General features: G+C 56.1%; 1 protein-coding gene across 16 annotated transcripts in view; it reads left to right on the plus strand.

Annotated features, from left to right (window-relative positions):
• Positions 1–3380: 3380 nt before the first annotated feature.
• Positions 3381–19514, plus strand: part of GRIN1 (glutamate ionotropic receptor NMDA type subunit 1) — a 40563-nt gene continuing 24429 nt past the window's right edge. For all 16 annotated transcript variants that reach the window (XR_008483590.1, XM_054284087.1, XM_054284088.1 and 13 more), the window contains exons 1-3: positions 3381–3680; positions 7151–7285; positions 16563–16739. Coding sequence is in view for 15 of the 16 variants with exons in the window: in XM_054284087.1 (XP_054140062.1) it covers positions 3423–3680; positions 7151–7285; positions 16563–16739 (570 nt within the window). In the remaining variant the exon portion in view is untranslated. The remainder of the gene's footprint in view (positions 3681–7150; positions 7286–16562; positions 16740–19514) is intronic.

Below are 19514 nucleotides of genomic sequence, written 5' to 3' on the forward strand. Positions count from 1 at the left end.
CGTTGCCAGCTGCTGCTCTGACTCCTCAGGGTGAATCCAAGGACAACAATGCCACCTTCTTGTTTGGCAATTCGTGATCTCTGACCCCCAGGTCAGTATTAGAGACCACATTTACAGTCCACATCTCCACTGGATCTGCAGTCCTGTCTGAAGAGCAGGACCAAAAATTCTTGCTTCTGCTTTCATGGCTCTGCACTGGCTGTCCTAAAATACATTCCAGTTCTGTGCTTATCAAAGAACCCAAGTGATTTGGCATCATTATTTGCTGTCTCACAGATTTTATCACCAGTGATTGCTTCCAGAGCAAAGGCAGGAATACTGAAGTGGCAACTGCATTGCAAATCCTTTCATCCCTGTAGGAACACCCACATCCCATGGCAGCTCTTCAGTACCAGGCCTTGGAGCCTTGCCATGGGCACTCTGCGTGTGCTTTGCTCCATTTTACACCTCAGATTAACCTTGCAGCTGCACACAGGAACCATTTTCACAGCCTGGGTTGCAGCTACTGCTCTCAATTCCATTTCTGGTTTCTCAAAAGAAGAATGGTTTGGTAGCTCCACAAGGAGTGGCACAAATTGCATATTCCTAATACTTTATTTTGTCTTCTATGAAATTCCCCATTGCCTTTTCTACCACCGGGACTGATGCCTTACCCCGAGGCAGGTGAAGTTTCCAGCTGGGTTCAGTGCTGCTCCTCTGAGGTCTCCAGGTTTTACACTGAGTCACTCTGGCCATGGGAGGAATTTCAGCACCCACTGGTGAGAGGACACCTCACCCACAGCCCTCCCATGCTCCTGTCCAACCCCTGCATCCAGGAGGTGCCACATGAAGAGCAGCATCACACTGCAGTAATTGCTAACAGCCAGCCCAGGTCAGTTCCTGCCCTCAGCCATGGCCAAGGAGGAGGCCACGAGGTGCCAGGAGCAGCGACAGGGAAAGCAGAGAGCAGCCCTGGCTGCCAGGAGCAGCTGGTGGAGGTGGCTCCTACCTGGGAAAGCCCTGCACACTCCTCTGCCTTCAGAGCATCAAAGAGCCCGAGGACACAGCGAGGGGGAGACTCATGTGGTGACAACATCTGTGCTGGCTGTGCCTGGCTGGGGGCATTGTCACCCGGGCTGCTCCTGATGCCAGCACAGCCATGGGGGCAGGACCTGAGAGGGAAGCAGGCTTTTCTCAGGTCTCCACAACTGTGCCAGAAACAAGAGTCTCTGGAGACAAAAAATGAATGGAGGCACAGAGGGAAGAGCCTGCCAGCATGGTAGGCTCCATCCTAAGCATGGCCGTCCCACACTCCTGGGCAACACAAGAAGGACTCAATAGCTGCACTCCTTTTCCCTGCAGGGAACTCCAGGTAATGAGAGGGAAAGAGCTCTTGCACTCTGAATAACGTTTCAGAGCCTGCCTTTTTCCTTTGTCTTCTCTGCCAAGCCACCTGCTGTGGCCAGGTCTTGACTTTGTTATTCTACTGCCATCACACCCACCATCATCCAGGTCTGTGCAGCCCACTCCAGAACAGTTTCTTCCCACACAACCCACTGCAGGTGCACGTGGTAGCAGAGGAAGGAGTGAAGTCAGCTCTGTGCACACTGAGGGTAGGGATGCGACCCTCTTTGGCTTTCACCCTCTGTCCCTTGAAGACAAACCCACACCGTGTGAATCCAGCCAGGCCCTCAGCTCCATGTGTGGAGGAGGGACACTGAAAAGGGTTAAGCTTTCCTGGAAGTCTGTTCCAGAAGCACAGCAGGGTTGGTGTGGAGCTCCATGGCAAGCACTGCAAGAGTTAAGGCGAGGTGGGGCCATTTTCCTTCTCTCAGGGAGTGCATCACGACCTCCATGGCTTTCATTGCTTCCCCAGGCCATGGTCTGCAGCTTCCTGAGAGGGTCTCACGGCTGGAAGAGGCTGCAGAGCCCCGAGCCCGGCGCGCTGAGCCCTGCAGCGTTACACAACGGCCATTTTGCTCCTGCAGCTCCTTCCGAGTGCATGTGGGCAATGTGGGACACAGGCAAAATGGTTTCCATGGCAACTCACACTTCAGAGATGCCAGTGAGAAAATTTGCGTTGGGGGAAAATGTTCTGCTTCAACTCACGTTGCAAAGGAAGGACAGAGGTGGGCTGCAGCAGCACCCCAGAAATGGTGGTGTAAAAATATCCCTGGTGGTTTTGGTTGTGCAGTGCTTGGTCTATTCCCTGCCTGGGCTGGCTGTGCCATTTGCCCCATGCAGTGACAAAGCAACACCCTCTCACTACCTGAAATATGTTGTTTTTTTCAAAAAAAGCCGAAGTGGCAGATCTGGGGAGCAATGTGCTGTTCTGGCCACCTCACCCTTGTGGCCCTGGAATGGGACAGACGCAGTCCAGGAGTGAAACTCAGTCTCTTGCTGCCATGGAGCTGGACTGCCCTCCAGATGTTGGCCACTGGCTGCTGTGCCTCCATTTCCCTTAGGGAGGCTAATGGTAGCCTAACAACAGGTAGATGACGAGAACCCCAAGAAATCTCCTCAGCAGAGAAATCTTAAGGTTATATCTCAGAGTAATTTGGTGAATTTAATGGAGGGAAATGGCTGGTTGCCCTGTGAGCTAATGTCTGGAAGAGTGGTGGCTCTGTCTGGAGGGACAGAGTGAAGCCAAGGAACCAGGCTGAGCGTCAGCTGAACATCTCTGCCCAGGAGCTGTGATGGTCAAGGGAAGGTTCCCCAGCACTGGAGGGCAAACAGACCATGACAGAGTCCATGTCACACAGAGCCGTGCCCAGGCAAAGCTGCGGAAGTGTGCTATTCAGAGGTGCTATTCAGTGTGCTGCATAACTGGCAATATTGGTGTGGAGAACAAACCCACGGACCGTGTTTTACCCCCAGTCCCCGGTCTGTCGAATGCCCGGTGCGTCCGTGCCTCCCGAGGCACCGGGAATGCGCTGATCCCGAAAGGGCACTGCAGGTGAAAAGGCCGGAGCGGGACCCGGAGCGCAGCCCCGCACCCCCCGCACAAGCGACTCTCGCAGGAGCTGCGGGACGCATCCGCACCCCGCACCCGCACGGGGCCGGCGGGACCCGCGCCCTGCCAGCGGTGCCACCGACCCCGCAGCGACCCCGCACACCCCGCGGCAGGGAAGGGAAGGGAAGGGGAGAGGGGCTCTGCCGCAGCGCCCGGGGCGGGCGGGGGTCCCGGGGGCGGGCCGGGGCGGGCGCTGCGGCAGCGCGGGGCGGGCGGGGCGGGGCGCAGCGGCGGCGGCGGCGGCGCGGGCGCTTCAGCACCGGGGAGAGCGCCCGGCAGCGCCCGCAGCGCCCGCAGCGCCCGCGCCGAGCGCCGGGCACGGCCCGGGGGCCGAGCCCGATGGGGCCGCGCTGAGCCGGGCGGGCGGCCCGCGGGGCGGGCGGGCGGGCGGGGGGCGCGGGGGGCCCGGCGGGCTCCGGGCCGCCCGTGGATGAGCACCATGCGGCTGCTGCTGCTCGCCCTCCTCTTCTCCTCGTCCTTCGCCCGCGCCGGCTGCGACCCGAAAATCGTCAATATCGGCGCGGTGCTGAGCACCAAGAAGCACGAGCAGATCTTCCGCGAGGCGGTGAACCAGGCCAACAAGCGGCACGGCACCTGGAAGCTCCAGCTCAACGCCACCTCCGTCACCCACAAGCCCAACGCCATCCAGATGGCCCTGTCCGTCTGCGAGGACCTCATCTCCAGCCAGGTACCCCGGGACGGCGACCCCCTCCCCGCCCCGGCCCCGGCGGGACCCGAGCCGCCGCCCCCGCGGCCACCCTGCCCCGGCCCCGCCGTGCCCCCGGGCCGAGCCGAGCCGTGCCGAGCCGTGCGGGGTCTGCCCGGGCCCGGGGCGCGCTGCCCGCATTGCAGCCTTTATGTAAGCACGGCCGGCTGAGCGCTCCCCGCACCCCCGGGCACACTCGGGCACCCGCACACAGCCCGGGCACACTCGGGCACCCACAGACACCCTGGGGCACACCCTGGCACCCACACACAGCTCGGGCACACACGGGCACCCACAGACACCCTGGGACACACCTGGGCACCGGCACAGCACATACAGGCTCACACACACCACCCAGGGCACGCAGGGCCACCTGCAGTGCCCACCCGGGTCTCACATGGGCTAACACACACACCCCCCAGGGTGCACATTGGCATCACACGCCCCCGGGCACACACGAGCTCACACCAGCACTCTGGGGCACACAGGGGCACCCCCGCAGCCCTGGGACATATGCAGGGGCACACACACACCCCTCAGGGCACACAGGGATCACACAAGCACCCATACGCACACCAGGGCACACATGGGCTCACACACGAAGCCCAGGCAGGCACAGACTCACACATGAAGCCTGAGCACATATAAACCAACACAGACACAGCCCTTGAGCACACACAGACTCACACATGAAGCTCAGGCACACACAGGCTCACACCCAGGGCACACACAGCTCCCCATGCCCTGAGTTGTGCACATACGTGCCCACCCAAAGCTGTGCATGCACACAGCAACGTGCACACACACCTACACCACACACGGGCACCACGGACACACACAGAACCAGGTGTGAGCACACACGGGCACCCCGAAACTGGGGGGACATGTGGGCACAGGGAACACCCTCTGTGCCCACAGATTGTGCCCTCACACACATGTGGGAATGCCCACGGGCTGCACCGCATGTGCACATATTCCATACACACACAGATTCCACTCACACACACCGATTCCATGCACACACATTCCATGCACACACACATGCACACACCGTGTGCACACACACACCATGTGCACACACACCTCATGTGCACACACACATTCCACGTGCACACATTCCATGTGCACACACACACACACACACACACACACACTCCATGTGCACACACACACACACACACACACACACACTCTATGTGCACACACACACACACACACACACTCCATGTGCACACACACACACACACACACACACACACACTCTATGTGCACACACACGCCATGTGCACACTGCACTGCTGTGCAAACATGGGCTCACACACAACACGTCTACACTTGTGCCAGCGTGCACAGCTGCTGTGACACATGGACACATACATCTGCGTGAGGGACCTGGCACACCCACTGCCACACGCACACCCGGGACATGGGCACACACGGCTGGAGGTGCAGACACACAGGCATGGCACGCACAGACACACGGACACACGCACACACAGACCCAGGGCGCACACGCACATGCACACAGACTCCGTGTGTGCTGTGTGTGGTTGTGCACGGAGCACAGAATCCTCCTCGCTCCTGTGCCCAGGGTGACTCTCAGCGCACCTTTGGGTACAGCTCGAGCCCCCGGTGCCGGCGGGTGCAGCCCTGGCCCGGCCTGTCCAGCTCCCCTGCCCTGGGTGCAGATCCCGGCGACCCCCCAGGCCGTCAGTCGGGGCCATCGGGGGACGGGCGGGTACAGACCCCCCCTCCAGCGCCCCCCGCAGCCGCGGTAGGTCCGCGTGGGCCCGCGCAGATGGCACCGCGCCCCCGAGCAGCACGAGCGGAGCCTGAGCCGCCCCAGGGCGCGGGGAAACGCGTGTGGCACACACGGCCGGCAGGGCAGGGGCTGTCAGCGCGGGGCAGAGCTGGCCCTTTGCGGCTCAGCCTCCGCCGTGGCGGTGCAGGGTGGCCGGGACAGCCCTGGGGAGGTGGCCGGGCCGGGCAGCGCGGGCTCTCGCCGCTGTCCCCTGGCACGGGGGAGGCCGAGGCTCCATTCAGCGCTGCCGGCCGATGGATGCCCGTGGCCGTGTCCCCTCCCCGCCTTGTCCCCGCGCAGCGTGGGGACGGGCACAGCCGTGCGGGGGCAGCGCGGCCGGGGTTGCTGGTGGCGCTGGGCTCGGTGTGCCCGCTCTGTCCGACACGCCGGGGCTGTCCCGGCCGCTGTGCCCCGCTCGGTCCCCGCTCGGTCCCCGCTCGCTGGCGCCGTGCCCGAGCGGGGGCTGCGGAGTGCAGGAGGGGCTGGCAGCCCGCGCACCCAAAATGGCTCCTGCCGGTGCTGCGGTGCGCCACGGCACAAACCGAGCCCCGCACGGCTCCGCCGCTGCCCCGAGCCCGCTCCTGCCCCAGCGCCCTGCTGGGTGCGGGTCCTCACCCCCTGTGTCACACCGGGCACCTCTGTCCAGGGCATCCCCTCCTCCTGCATCCCCAGGAGCTTCCCAACCTTTTCTCTAGCAATTTCTCCCTACTCCCACCTAGGGTCTACGGCTGGTCCAGCTCCCTCTGCACCCTCAATTTTCTCCCTCCCAATGCCAAGCAGGATGCTCCCTCTTCCCGCAGACCCCCGGGGCCCTTCCTCAGGCAGGCTCCATCCTCCTCTCCTGTCCTGCCAATCTGTCCCTCCAGCCCGGGCGCTGGGCACATCCTGGGACTTGGGCAGATGCTTGGAGAAGGAAGAGTTATTTCCTCCAGGCATCAAAGCCCTTGCACTGATTCGCCCTAGCTGGAGATCTGTCACCAGCTGGGGACAGTCCTTGTGCTGCGAAAGGGCATTGGTGTAATGAAGGATCCCCAGGGAGCACCCAGCTCCTTCCTCTGCCTTTGACACAAAGTAGGATCCTGCTGGAGACCAAAATCCCAGCCCTGCTGTAACAGCAGAATTTTGCCGAGATCCTCCTCTCGCATTTTGGTATAGCCCAGCTCCCGGCTCCTGCCCCCGCCCTCCGGGCTCTGCCATTCCCTGTGCCCAGGGCCAGATGGCAGATTCTCTCCCGGGCTCCGCGCTCCTGCTCCCGCCACAGTCCCAGCTGACTACTTTGTTCCTAATGGTCCTCAGAGGGGAATTACGACCGAGTATTAAATGTGTGGTTAAAGAAATCGCATTACACAGTGTGACTGGAAGGGAGATGCTTCCCTTTAATCCATGGCAGTTATTAGTTTAGCGAGCGGAGCGCCTGGGCACGGCATTCCATTAGGACGGAACCCTGAGCAGAGCCATCCCCCCCAGCCGTGGCACAGAACCCCTGCTCCCGGCACAGCCCTTGCCTCCCAATTCTGAGCCATTGCAGTGCCATTGTCATGTTAACGTGGGGCTGTTTAGCTTTGCAGAAAAGAAAAGGGGAAAAAAATCACGCTCGGTGGCCGTGGCGCTCCCGTGAAATAATGTTTGTGTCGTGTATCCTGTCCTACAGGTCTATGCAATATTAGTTAGTCACCCTCCTGCTCCCAACGATCACCTAACACCAACACCTGTATCATACACAGCTGGCTTCTACAGGATCCCTGTCATTGGTCTGACAACACGCATGTCTATATACTCTGATAAGGTAACTGATGCATGCTTCTGGTACCTCATACGTGTGCTGTGAATCAGGAGTGCCCGGCAGGAGGGCTCATGGTGTCTGCACTCTCTGTGTCTGTCTGTCCACCCTCTCCAGCCCAGCCTGCAGCTCCCTCTCTCTCTCTCTCCCCCCTGCATTCCAGGGTTCATCATTTTTTTGCAGCTGCCAGTGCTGACCTACATAGCCCGGGATGATTTCTGCAGCGCTGCTCTGCCAGGCTGCCGGCTCGCTGCTCTCCAGCCAGGGCAGAGGCACAGGCTGGCTCCTGCCCTGGCTCTGCTGCCAGCCAGGGGTTCTGGGGGGGCCTGGGAGGGGCAGAGGGTCCTGTCAGAGCCTGCACATTGGGCAGGATCTCTCTGGGGCTGGGAGGTTGTTTGGTTGCATTCACTTCTCTGGGTTTGTGGGATATTGGTCGGGGAGATGACAGAATATCCTGAGGCTTCACATGGCGTTCAGTCTGGTCAGCACTCAAGACAGAGACTCAGATTCCAGTGTCTCAGCTGTCCCTGTGGGAACTCAGAGACTTCCAGGCTGGATGAGGTCCTGGGCAATGAGGTGGTGCCCTCACCCTCAGCTCACAGCCTGTTTGGCAAACATCTAAAGCCTTAGGAAAGGCAAAAGGAGGAGCTGAGCAGAGCCAGGCCTTCCAAATGCCATTGCAGGATTTCATCCAGCACACGAGCTCAGTGGGTGAGATCGAGCCTGCTTCAAAGCACGAATCAGCCTTTGCTTGGAAAATGTGAATATTCACAAATGTAAATGTTCAGTGCAAAAATAGTCACTCCACCTACATGGTAAATAAAGTCAAATTTCAGGAGGAGGAGCAGCAGCTCCCAGAGAGGCACCAGCAGCACTGCTTGGCTGGAGCAGCAGCAGACTTTGGCATCTCCCAGCAGGGAAGCCATGGCAGGGTGGTCAGCAGCCAGGATGGTGATGGTGGCTGGCAAGGCTGGGGCTCTGCACACCCTGCCAGGGTCCCACCAGGCATGGGTAGATGGATAGGGATGGCAGAAGGGCTGGCAGAGCAGGCAGGAGGTGTTCAGGGGGATTTGCTTCTTGCTGCTCTGGGGAGGAGATAGATCTAACAGGAATGTCACTGGGAGGGTCCTTGTCACAGGACCCACCATGGCAGCAAGAGGGGACCCTGCACCTTCTCCTCTCTGCTCCATCTCTGCAAGGCTGTGTCCAGTAAAGCAGCCCTGCCCACCTGTGCTGGCCCGGAGTGCTCAGCCCCCAGGGCTGACCCTGTCCTCTCCTTCTGCCACTCTTGTCCTTTTTAAAACCCATTTTCTGCACAGCAGCCCCACAACCCCCACCTGGCTCCCTTCAGGGCTGGGGGAGACACTCACAGTGGTGACCCAGTGCTGGCAGGGAGATGCTCTCCAGGGAATATTTGGGGTGTTGAGCAGGTTCAGGAGTGCACTTGCACTTGCCAGCAGAGGCTGGGCAGGGAGCCCAGGCTGCCCATCCCACACCCTCAGGGGGCTCCTGCCTGCCTGGCATCGTGCTTAGCTCCTGCCCACCAGGGCTTGGAGCTCTCTGAAGAACAGGAGCTGCAGGCAGGGACTGGGGAGAGGAACAGAGGATGTTTGGACAGTGGAGGGGACAGCAAAGGTGGGAGTGGAGTGGGGGACAGAGGGGTGTGGAGCTGTGGGACAGGACAGTGGAAGGTTCTGCACATGCCATGCAGGACAGGCTGGCTCGTGACACAGGCATATTCAGCTGTTCCCTTTTTGTTTTCCAGTGATCAGCTCGCTTTTTTTTTTGTTTTAATTCAGGAAATTATATCTTTCAGCTTAGTTTCTATGGAAACAAGCTTGTAGGATCACTTTTTATGTACGCCCCTAATTGGTTTTGGAGGCATCAGACAATTTTAGCTGAATTTCACAGGGGGCTGAAGTTGGGTTAATTTTGGTCCTCTCAAGGCTACCAGGGGAGGAAAGGTGTGGGCCTCAGCTTGGACAGGTTTGCCCAGAACCTTTTGATGCTCTCAGAGCATCTCCAGTCAAGCACAGTGGTCCATGAGTTGTACCAGTCTTTCAGCAAGGATATCCAAGGGAAGTGAGTTTTACTGCTCCAGTATCCAACCATTTGTTCTAGAAATAATATTGCAGATATCAGGCAGAGCACTCTGGCTTGGCCTCCTCATACATCTTATGAAATCATGAGCTGTTCCTCCACTGAGGCCCTCTGAGCTCCCAGCACAGCCCTGCCTGCTGGGGAGGGGTCTCTAGGATCCATCACCTCTGAGAGAGGCCAGCAGGGAGCTGGGGGAGAGAGGCACTCTCAAGGTAAAGGCAGCAGAGTCGTTCCCATCACTGTGGAGTGCATGGCTATGGAGAGCCCTCCAGGGAGATCTCATGGGCTGAGCATTGCAAAAATCCCCCTCTGACTTTCCCTCAGTGCTCCCGTCCCCCATAGGCCACTGGGGGTGTTTCTCTCTGCTCTGCATCTCAGCTGGAACAAATCTGACACTGACATGCTGGCACCATGAAAAGGGAGAGCTGACAGTGAGTGTGAGAGCAGAGCTGGGGCTGCACAGCTCAGGAAGGTCTGTGCTCTTCAACATCACCCCCTGGGACTGTGGGGCTGGAGGGACACCCTGGCTGCTGAGCCCCTCACCACCCCACAGCAGATTATTGCAGCAGAGGAACAGGGAGATTAATTAATGAATTAATTATTTTAAAAAATTAATAAATTCATAAATTAACATATTAATAAATTAACAAATTAACATATTAATAAATTAATAATTCAATAAATTAATAAGTTACTATACCTGCTCTGCTGCTGGAGGAGTTGGAAAATGGAGTTTAGACATGCTGCAATTGAACAGCTTCTTCAGTTCCAGCACCTTGCCGTGGTGGTTAAGTGAGGTCTGTCTGTCTCTCCAGTCAGGGGATAGATTTCCCTCTGGTTCCTGCTCTCAGTGGAACCATTCCAGGCCCTCACAGGGCTTGTTCACTAAAAGGGTTTTCTGCTTTATTAGTGCCTCACTGCAGCCCATGCTCAGCAGATGCCCTATTAGGGCTGGGAAGGTGCAGGTGGGGACAAAAGTGGCTCTTGTTGACAAGGTCAGGGTCAGTGCTCCTTCACTGGCACCCACAGGTGATGACTGGAGAGGCTGCTTGGTGCAGCACAGAGATGTTTGTCCTGGGAGTGGGGAGCACAGGCCTCAGCAGGGCAGGAGAGCCCTCAGCAGGGCAGGAGATCCTGCAGCAGGACAGGAGAGCCCTCAGCAGGGCAGGAGATCCTGCAGCAGGACAGGAGAGCCCTCAGCAGGGCAGGAGATCCTGCAGCAGGACAGGAGAGCCCTCAGCAGGGCAGGGAATCCCTCAGCAGGGCAGGACAGGCCTCAGCAGGGCAGGAGAGCCCTCAGCAGGGCAGGAGATCCTGCAGCAGGACAGGAGAGCCCTCAGCAGGGCAGGGAATCCCTCAGCAGGGCAGGACAGGCCTCAGCAGGGCAGGAGAGCCCTCAGCAGGGCAGGAGATCCTGCAGCAGGACAGGAGAGCCCTCAGCAGGGCAGGACAGGCCTCAGCAGGGCAGGACAGGCCTCAGCAGGGCAGGAGAGCCCTCAGCAGGGCAGGAGATCCTGCAGCAGGACAGGAGAGCCCTCAGCAGGGCAGGGAATCCCTCAGCAGGGCAGGACAGGCCTCAGCAGGGCAGGACAGGCCTCAGCAGGGCAGGAGATCCCGCAGCAGGACAGGAGAGCCCTCAGCAGGGCAGGAGAACACTCAGCAGGGCAGATCCCTCAGCAGGGCAGGGGATCCCTCAGCAGGGCAGGGAATCCCTCAGCAGGGCAGATCCCTCAGCAGGGCAGGAGAACACTCAGCAGGGCAGATCCCTCAGCAGGGCAGGAGAGGCCTCAGCAGGGCAGCACAGCCCTCAGAAGGGCAGCCTGGAATGTTCAAGAGCAGGCCAGGGAGGTGGAGGCCAGGCCTGATGGAGCCCCCACAGGGCAGCAGATCCCCACAGGCTCAGATTCCAGCTGGGAGCAGGACAGAGCAGCCCCACAGCCCCACAATGGCCCTGCCCATCCCTTCCTCCATGCACTGCAGGGAAAGGCAGAGAGTCACTTCAGTCTGAGCTCTGCCCCAAAACCCCTCCCTGCACTTGTCTGAGCTATCTCAGAGCTATCTCAGCTCCTTCCCACCTCCTCAGCTGTCATGTGGGGCAGTGGGCAGGCTCCCTCCATGGAAACAATGGCCAACACTTCCTTCTCATGCCCAGCTGGTGAATTTTACGAAATTTTCAAGAGCTCTGCAGATTGGGATCTCTGAAAGCTCTGAAATTCCTCAGGCAGCTCAGCTGGGAGTGCATTGCTAGCAGCGGGGCTGACCCCCTGCCTCAGGTAATGAAGCAAAGGCACATTGCTCCCTTCAGCCTGCAGGAAAAATCCATCCCCCAGCCCTGGGCTGAGCCCCTGGGCAGGCAGGAGTGCAGGAGAACACAGACCCTTCCCTCATGGCACTCTGCAAGGCCCTGATGGGACACACAGGCCCAGCCTGCTGGCCCCAGCCATGCCCTTTGCCCTGTGGGTAAATCCTCATGCCAAGGCACCCCCAGTGCTCTCCCCCAGCTCAGAGCCAGGCTGTGCACAGGACTGCAGCACCCAGGCACCTTCCCTGCAGGGGGATGCACTCCTGTGCTTCCTGCTGGTGCAGGCTCACAGCTGTGCATGCACAGTCTGTGCTTTCACACACACACACACACACACACACAAACACACACCTGCTCAAACAGCTCCTCTTTGTATGGGCTTGCATCAGATATTTGCAGCTCTCAAGTCCTGACCCCACACAGAATCATCACAGAATCCCAGACTGGTTTGGGTTGGAAGGGACATTAAAGCCCACCCAGTGCCACCCCTGCCATGGCAGGGACAGCTCCCACTGTCCCAGGCTGCTCCCAGACCTGTCCAGCCTGGCCTTGGGCACTGCCAGGGATCCAGGGGCAGCCACAGCTGCTCTGGGCACCCTGTGCCAGGGCCTGCCCACCCTCACAGGAAATATCCCCAGCATCCCAACCCTGCTCCCTCTGGTGCTTTTTGGCTACAGCCCCTGGGTTCCTGCTGAGCTTGGGCGCTGGATTTCAGCCCAGCCTGTGTTTGCTGCCCCTTTGCAGAGCTGGAACGAAGTGGGGGAGCACTGGGCTGAGCTCTGAGCTGTGGGTGGGCTGCAGGGGTGTTTGGGGTTGCTGTGAGCCATTGCCAGGGTCCCATTGCAGCCCTGGCTGGCACCAGGCACACTGAGAGCAGAGCAAGGGGTGAGGATCCTACAAAGCACCACAAGGCCAGTGTGGGTTCATAGTGAGGAGCAGTTTTTGCTGTGTGCCTGATCTGAGGGCAGGGAGGGAGGGATGACAGCTCTGAGTTCAAGGGCTGGAGCAGCACCAAGGGCACAGCTGGTGCAGCTGAGTGAACCCACCAGCTGGGCTGGCTGTCTCACAGGGGCTCTGCTAAAAACCACAGGTCTTTTTTTACAGTTATTTGCCAAAAAATGGGCTAATTAGGGTGCATAAATCACTGCCCCCATCCTCTGCAGTGCAGCCTGTGTGCCTGTGCCCAGCTGAGCTCTGTGCTGAGTTTCAGGGGGTGTGACAGGGACCTGGGGGATGTCACTGTGTGTGCTGGGGTGGGGGTATCAAATCACACCAAGCTGGATCCTCACCAGCCTCTGCACAGCACAAGCTGCCTGTGTGAACCTCTGGGGGACTCTGGTCATTTTTCTGCCAGTCTTTGGCCCTTGCAAAGATGCTCAGGAGTCCCATGTGCTTCAAAAGCTGTGGCAGACCATGAGTGCTCATCCTGAGATCTCAGCACAGCACTTGACATGAATTTTTCTTCATTATCCCTCTTGAAAATCACAGTTCAGGGATCCAGGAGCTGAGATACCACCAGAGTCTGTCCATGACCCTTTTGACACCACCTCAGAAAACAATTTTGTCTGGACTGTTAAACCAAGTTGCCCCCCAACAACCTTGCAGTATTTTTTTCCTCTGAACCCAATGATTTGTATTTACAATACTTAAGAAAGCCATGATTGGTTAAACACCATTTTTGCAAGCTGGTTGGGAAGCTAGAAAGTAATTTGATGCAATATACGGAAATTTCAAAGATTTTTTTCATTTGAAAAAGGAATTGAAAGAATTTTTATAGATGTTTAACCTGTGTTTCTCTGATTTCTTTTTTTAATATTGGCTTTCTGTTATTTTTTCATCTCTTTTCTCTCTTCTGATTTTTTTCCCATTTCCAGTTTCACTTTCCCTGGATTTCCTTAAAGCAATTAAAAATGCTCGTGGTTTGACTCTGGTGTAATGCTAGTGCTTCTATGAAAATACATTTTTTTTGGGGTCTACTGGGAGATGTGACTAGGAATAGAGAAAAGCAGGCTCTAACTTAGGAATAAAGAAGAGAAAACTTTTTTAACTTACAACCATATGTAAAAAGAAACACAGAAAGAATGAAAACTTTCTAAAAACATTATTTTTCTTTTTACTAAATTTTTAATACATCTATCTTTTAGATCACTTTCAGTGTATCACTACCTTTTAGATAATTAATTCTCAGTTCATCAAGGAGTGAGGAGTCTTTCTTGTGCCATAGACTTCCTCTGGAAACAGAGTTGAGACCTCTGGTATTTCCAGTCACACGTGGCACCGCCTGGAGATCATTTGCCATTGTGACATCTTCTTTCTATGCTCAGTGCTCTCACTACTGAGCATGGACCAGAGCTGCTTTTGGGGTTTTCTTTTTAAGGGTTCTTTGTCTAGTTTTAAAAGGAGCACAGTCTCTCACTCTCAGGACACTTGTTTTCTCTAAATTTCACTTCTTGGGGCTGAGGGGTCTCAAGAACAGAGATCTTCTCTTGTACTGAAGATCGAGGGCACCAACTACTTTCTTCACTCATCATCTTTGTTTACACACTCTTTCACATAACAACACTGAACTCTCTTGACTCTGAGCTATTGCCTCTTTTTAAATGCAGTCTCTGTGTCACAGGAAAAAAACAGTTCTGTCTATGGCTATACAAGAAAATCTAGCCAAAGGCCACTCTATCGCTTCTTTCTACTTAAGATTCTTCACTTCTCTCGTGGCCTATTTATTTTTATCTCAACTCTATTTCTCTTCTCATTCAGCTCCAGGAGGATTAGCATTTGTAAGGTTTCTATCATCTAAGAAAAGGGTTAAAAATCTCAGGCTCTGCCTGTCCAGAACTCTTACGCTGTCTTGCTGGGCGCCTTCTTGCCGCACTTTCTCTTTTTGTCTTTCTCAGCTGGCCGTGATATTACATTTTTAAGGTGGAGCAGGCACAGGCTGGCTCTCTTTCCCTTTCTCCTGGGGGGGGCTGCTTGATGTTTATTGGTGCTCTTCTACTTTTCTATCTTCAGGGCCTTGGTTCTTGGCTTACCTTACCTGGCTGCAAGGCTTCCCCTCCCCACCCAGCCGGCAGCACCTGGGCAGGGGAGGTTTGAACTTCTCACTGACTGGAACTAAGAGAAAGTTCTCTTGGGAGTTTTCTGCTTTTAACTTCTTGTGTTCTCAGAGGCATATCTATGTCTTCAGTGGCTAATATTCAAATCTGAGCTCTTATTGGTTTGACTACAGCATCTCAAAAAAACCTCACTTCCTCTCAAACCACGACACCTGTGTTTCTCTGATTCCTTTTTTTAATATTGGTTTTTCTGTTATTTTTTCATGTCTTTTCTCTCTTCTGATTTTTTTTCCATTTCCAGTTACACTTTCCCTGGATTTTCTTAAAGCAATTAAAAATGCTCTGGGGTTGAAAATTAAAAATATTTAGACCCAGGTGGTGTGCCCCTGGCCCAGGCTGTGCAGCTAGACCTGGACATTCCTGGGCATCCCTGGGCATCTCTGCTGACTGCAAAGAGCTCTTGCACACTGTGTTAGTGTTAGTGAGGACACCATGGTTGCCTTTCCATTGTTTGTCCCTATGGGGCTTTTTCCCAATCCCATGAGTTTGTGGGGTGAGCTGCTCTTCCTGTAATTCCAATGTTTGTATCTCCTACTCTGAGAGCCTTGTTGGGGCTCTCCTGGTTTTTTCCTCCTCTGGTTAAACATCCACCCTTCTCCTCAGTGCCTGAGGTTCAGGAAATGTTCCCAGTGCTGTGGTGGCTCTGCTGCTGCCCCATTCCCCTGCGCTGAGCTGGGGCAGGAGCTGGGACCTGCTGAGCCTGTGCAGGGAGCCCTGAGCACAGCAAGGAGTTTGCATCCTTTTCTACACATTTCATGGTCTGGTCTGACATTATCACTGCGTGGAGTGTGAGGAAGAGGATTTATCTGGTGTGTCTGTTCCTCCTGTGTGTGTCCATGGGGGACAGGATGCCTTTTCCTTCCCAGTGTGTATTACTTTGGCTCATTCAGGACATTTCTGACCCATTCTGGGTCAGGTCTCTGGATGAGCAGGTCTGGACAGGCCCTGTTCGGTTCAGACAACCATCTCAGCCTTAGAGAAAGAAATATTATGGTGCTTTATTTTTGTCCTCTCCAGTTCTGGCTCCTGCTTCCCTCCAGCACGTGGCTGGGCTGTCAAGCAGGGTCCATGCTGAGCATGAGCATTTTCACTTCCTAATATTTGACTCTAGGGCTTTTTGGACAAGCTGCATTTGTTTGAAAGCTCTCTGTCAGCTCCAGCTTTTGGTCTGATTGCTCCCCTAAGAGCAGTGTACTTAATTAGGCTGGAATTGCTATTGCACAATCAGCCAACCATAACGATGTCTTTAACCCAAGCAGAGAGGTTTGCTGGGGCACGGGTCCAGAGCTGCCTCCTCTGCCTGCTGCTGCAGAACAGGCTGACCTAGAAACAGCCAGGGAGCATGTTATAAAACTGCCTTTCTGGACTTCTGCCATGGCACATGACGGGCACACAGCTGCCTGTACCTGCCTCTTGCCTTCTGAAGGGAATTCTTCTGCTTTTTGATGTCCATTGTCTGGCAATCATTTAAAAGGTCAAGAAGCAAGGCTATATTTGCACTGAACACTGCTGGTCATTCGTGGCTCCATAGGCTTTTCTTCTCTGTGCATTTATGGAGCACAAAACAGAAACCCCTGTTTGCCATGCTCTGGTTTAACCACAGAGAGGTGCAAAGTCACATGCAGGGTTTGCTTCCCAGCCAGAAGGAAGGATGCAGGTCCCAGAGGTTAGGTCAAGGTGTGCATCCCAGAATGGATCCCTGCCCCTGTCCCTGCAGACGTGGCTGGCAGCCCCACAGTGTGTGTTGAGCTCTTGTTCTCCCTTGCAGAGCATCCACCTGTCCTTTTTGCGCACGGTCCCACCCTACTCTCACCAGGCCAACGTCTGGTTTGAGATGATGAGAGTCTTCAACTGGAACCACGTCATCCTGATAGTCAGCGACGACCACGAGGGTCGTGCTGCACAGAAGAAGCTGGAGACCCTGCTGGAGGAGAAAGAGTCCAAGGTCAGTTCCTGAACATTGTCTTGTAGCTTTGTTTAAGCAACAACAACGAAACTAGAAGTCTTGGGCTGTTGTATGTATGTAGATTTCTGTATGTAAAACACCTTTTCTTTCCATTGTAACATGGCTAACATGCTTAAAGCATCAACAGTGTCTGACTAGTACCTGACAGAACTTTGTACTTTATTCATTTCACTTGCTTTGCCATGGTCAAAATCTCCTACATGTAAATCGACTACAAAATGAAGGGAAGGATAACCTGGAGCTCTGCAAATGCCTTGCCCGAGTTTCCCACCCAAGGAGAGGACCAGTCTCTCAGTGTAGGGAAGCACCTTCCCCACTGCAGCCACCCCGAGGCCAGGCAGAGCCAGCAGTGCCCAACCCACCCCGCAGAGCAGCTTCTGAATTGGCCATGGGGCTGAGCTCGGTGCCTGGCAGGGGCTCTGAGCCCTGGGCAGCGCTGTGGGCCCTTCCCATCTCATCGCAGCACACCCAAACGCTGCTTTCCTGACACCCCATGCATGGCAGGGCCGCTGTGGGACCTCGTCCTGCTCTCAGGGCCAGGGGAGCAGGGAGGGAGGCAGCCAGGGGGACAGAGCACAGACCCACGGCCTGCAGGGAAAGGACTCAACAAGTGCCCAAGGCCAGCACAGAAGAACAGCACGGGAAGCTGTGCCTGCAATCTGGAAGGCAAGGAAACACCTCCTGTCCTATGGGGGGAGTCCCAGCACATCCTCTCTCCTGTATAGGGTGAGGTCCCCTTCGGATGGGCAGAGCCTGACTTCATCCAGTCTCCAGCAGCATCAGGGCAGGCACCCATTTGGGGATGTTCCCTCCCAGGCAGGGACCCCAGTCTGCTCTTTGCAGCCCCACCTGCAGCTGCTAGACCTTTGGCAGTCTCTCAGCTGTTGAGATGTGGCCATGGATGCTTCTTGTGGTTGGAGCTGGTGGCTGAGCTGAGAGATGGGACTCTGAGACTGCTCTTCATCACCTCCCTGGAGGAACAACTGCTGCAGGGGTGCAGGCTGGCACAAGCCACACTGACCAACAGACTCCTGATTATGGCAGTGATTTTCAAGAAGTGTCGTCCTTGCTGCATCCCAGGCTGTCTCAAGGCACTGATGTTCCACCAGCCACAGAGGGATCCTCCTGCCTCCAAGGGCAGCTTCCCAATGAGTTACAGCAGGACAGTATTCTTCTCCGAAGCCTCTTCCCAGCACAAAGCCCTTCATACAGGGAGAGCCGTTGTCAGTCTCTCTCCCTCCTCTTGCATCTTTTGAATTCCCCTTTCTGTTTTCCTCTAGTTCCTCTGCATCCCATTCTGCTGTTCCCTCTCATGCCTCCACTCCCACCTGCCCCATGTGGTGCTCCAGGCACAGGGTGCATTTCTTCAGCCTGCTCACCCTGCAGAAAAGCCTTTCAGAGCTTGGAAGATGGGGAGAGAGGGTCTATCCTCAGACCTTCCCCATTTTGCACTGCAGCTGCCATGTCTTGGTGTCCCCTGGCAGCCTGAGAGCCACTGTCCATCCTGGGACACCTGCTCCGTCCCAGCAGGTCACCTTGTCTTCTCTTTGGGGTGTGCCACTGCATCCTGTTGCTTTTTCCTTTGACAAAGGTCAGGCAGACTGGTCTGACTGGTCTTGCAGGTGGCAGATACCCCGTGTGGGCTTTCCTGTCTTCCTCCACCTCTTCTCTCCAGTCTCTCTTCTGATCACAGCTGTGCTGGCTCTTTCCATGCCATGAAGTTGCACCATGGGCCCCTCCTCAGCCTCTCCAAGGGCAGCCTGGGCCCTGGGGAGGGAGCAGGAGACCTGATCTCGACATATTCAAGGCTTAGATCACAGCCCCTGAGGACATGGAGGACCTGCTCAGGGTCAGAGACTCACCTGCCATCTGGACTCTTGGTTTGGGGCATGGCTTTGCCCCCAGGGTCAGTGCCAGCCCCATGTGCCATCCTGGCACCACTGTGTGGGCCTGCAGCTCCAGCAGCACCCTGAGCCCAGCACCCAGGCCGTGCTGGCCAGCCCTGGAGTGCCCCATGTGCTGTCTGCAGGAGCCCTCAGCCTGGAGCTGCTCCACCCGGCACAGCTCTGCTCATCCATGGGGCTCAGGAGGGAGTGCTGGACACTGGAACCAGAGCTTGGGGTCAGAGGTGGCAGCTCCCTGCTGTGCTGCCTGCCTTTCTCTGGGACAATGGCCTGCATCAAAGTGGCAAATTTTTGAGTGATTGCAGGAGCACATGGTGGAAAGGGAACTTCTGATTTGTCAGTCCCTGTGTGAAACATGAAGTGCGGAGAAGCGCCGAAAGACCACATGGAAAAATGGGAAAAAGAGGATTACTAGTGTAGTTCTGGAAACAGGGCTAGTGACAGGGAGAGGTGACAAGGGGCCAGCCTTGCAAGCCTTGTTGTTCTGAAGACTCTGCTGACCAGCCTGGTCCAAGGTGCCAGCACATCCCAGGAATTCCTGGTTGGTGGCTGCAGCATGGATGACCAAGTTTTTGGCTACATTGACAGTGCCTGGGGAGAAGTGACCAGCGTTGCCCGATTGGAGAACATTCCTGCTGTCCTGCTGCATCTCTGGCCTCCTTGTAGCAGTCATTACTCCAGGGCTCACTGCAGGCCCAGCAGAAGCCACTGCAGAAATCCTCACTGTGGGAGTCATCAGAAATGAAGGCAGACCTGGGCTCCAAGCAGATTTTGCCTCTTCACACACTTTTCCTTGCCAGGACCCGATTTCTTTAAGCAATGAGAAATCCATCAGGCTGCGTCCAAGGGG

The sequence above is a fragment of the Melozone crissalis genome, unplaced genomic scaffold, assembly GCF_028551555.1.
Source record: "Melozone crissalis strain CALT ecotype California unplaced genomic scaffold, PUWL_Pcris_2 ptg000041l_1, whole genome shotgun sequence".
Lineage (NCBI taxonomy): Eukaryota > Metazoa > Chordata > Aves > Passeriformes > Passerellidae > Melozone > Melozone crissalis.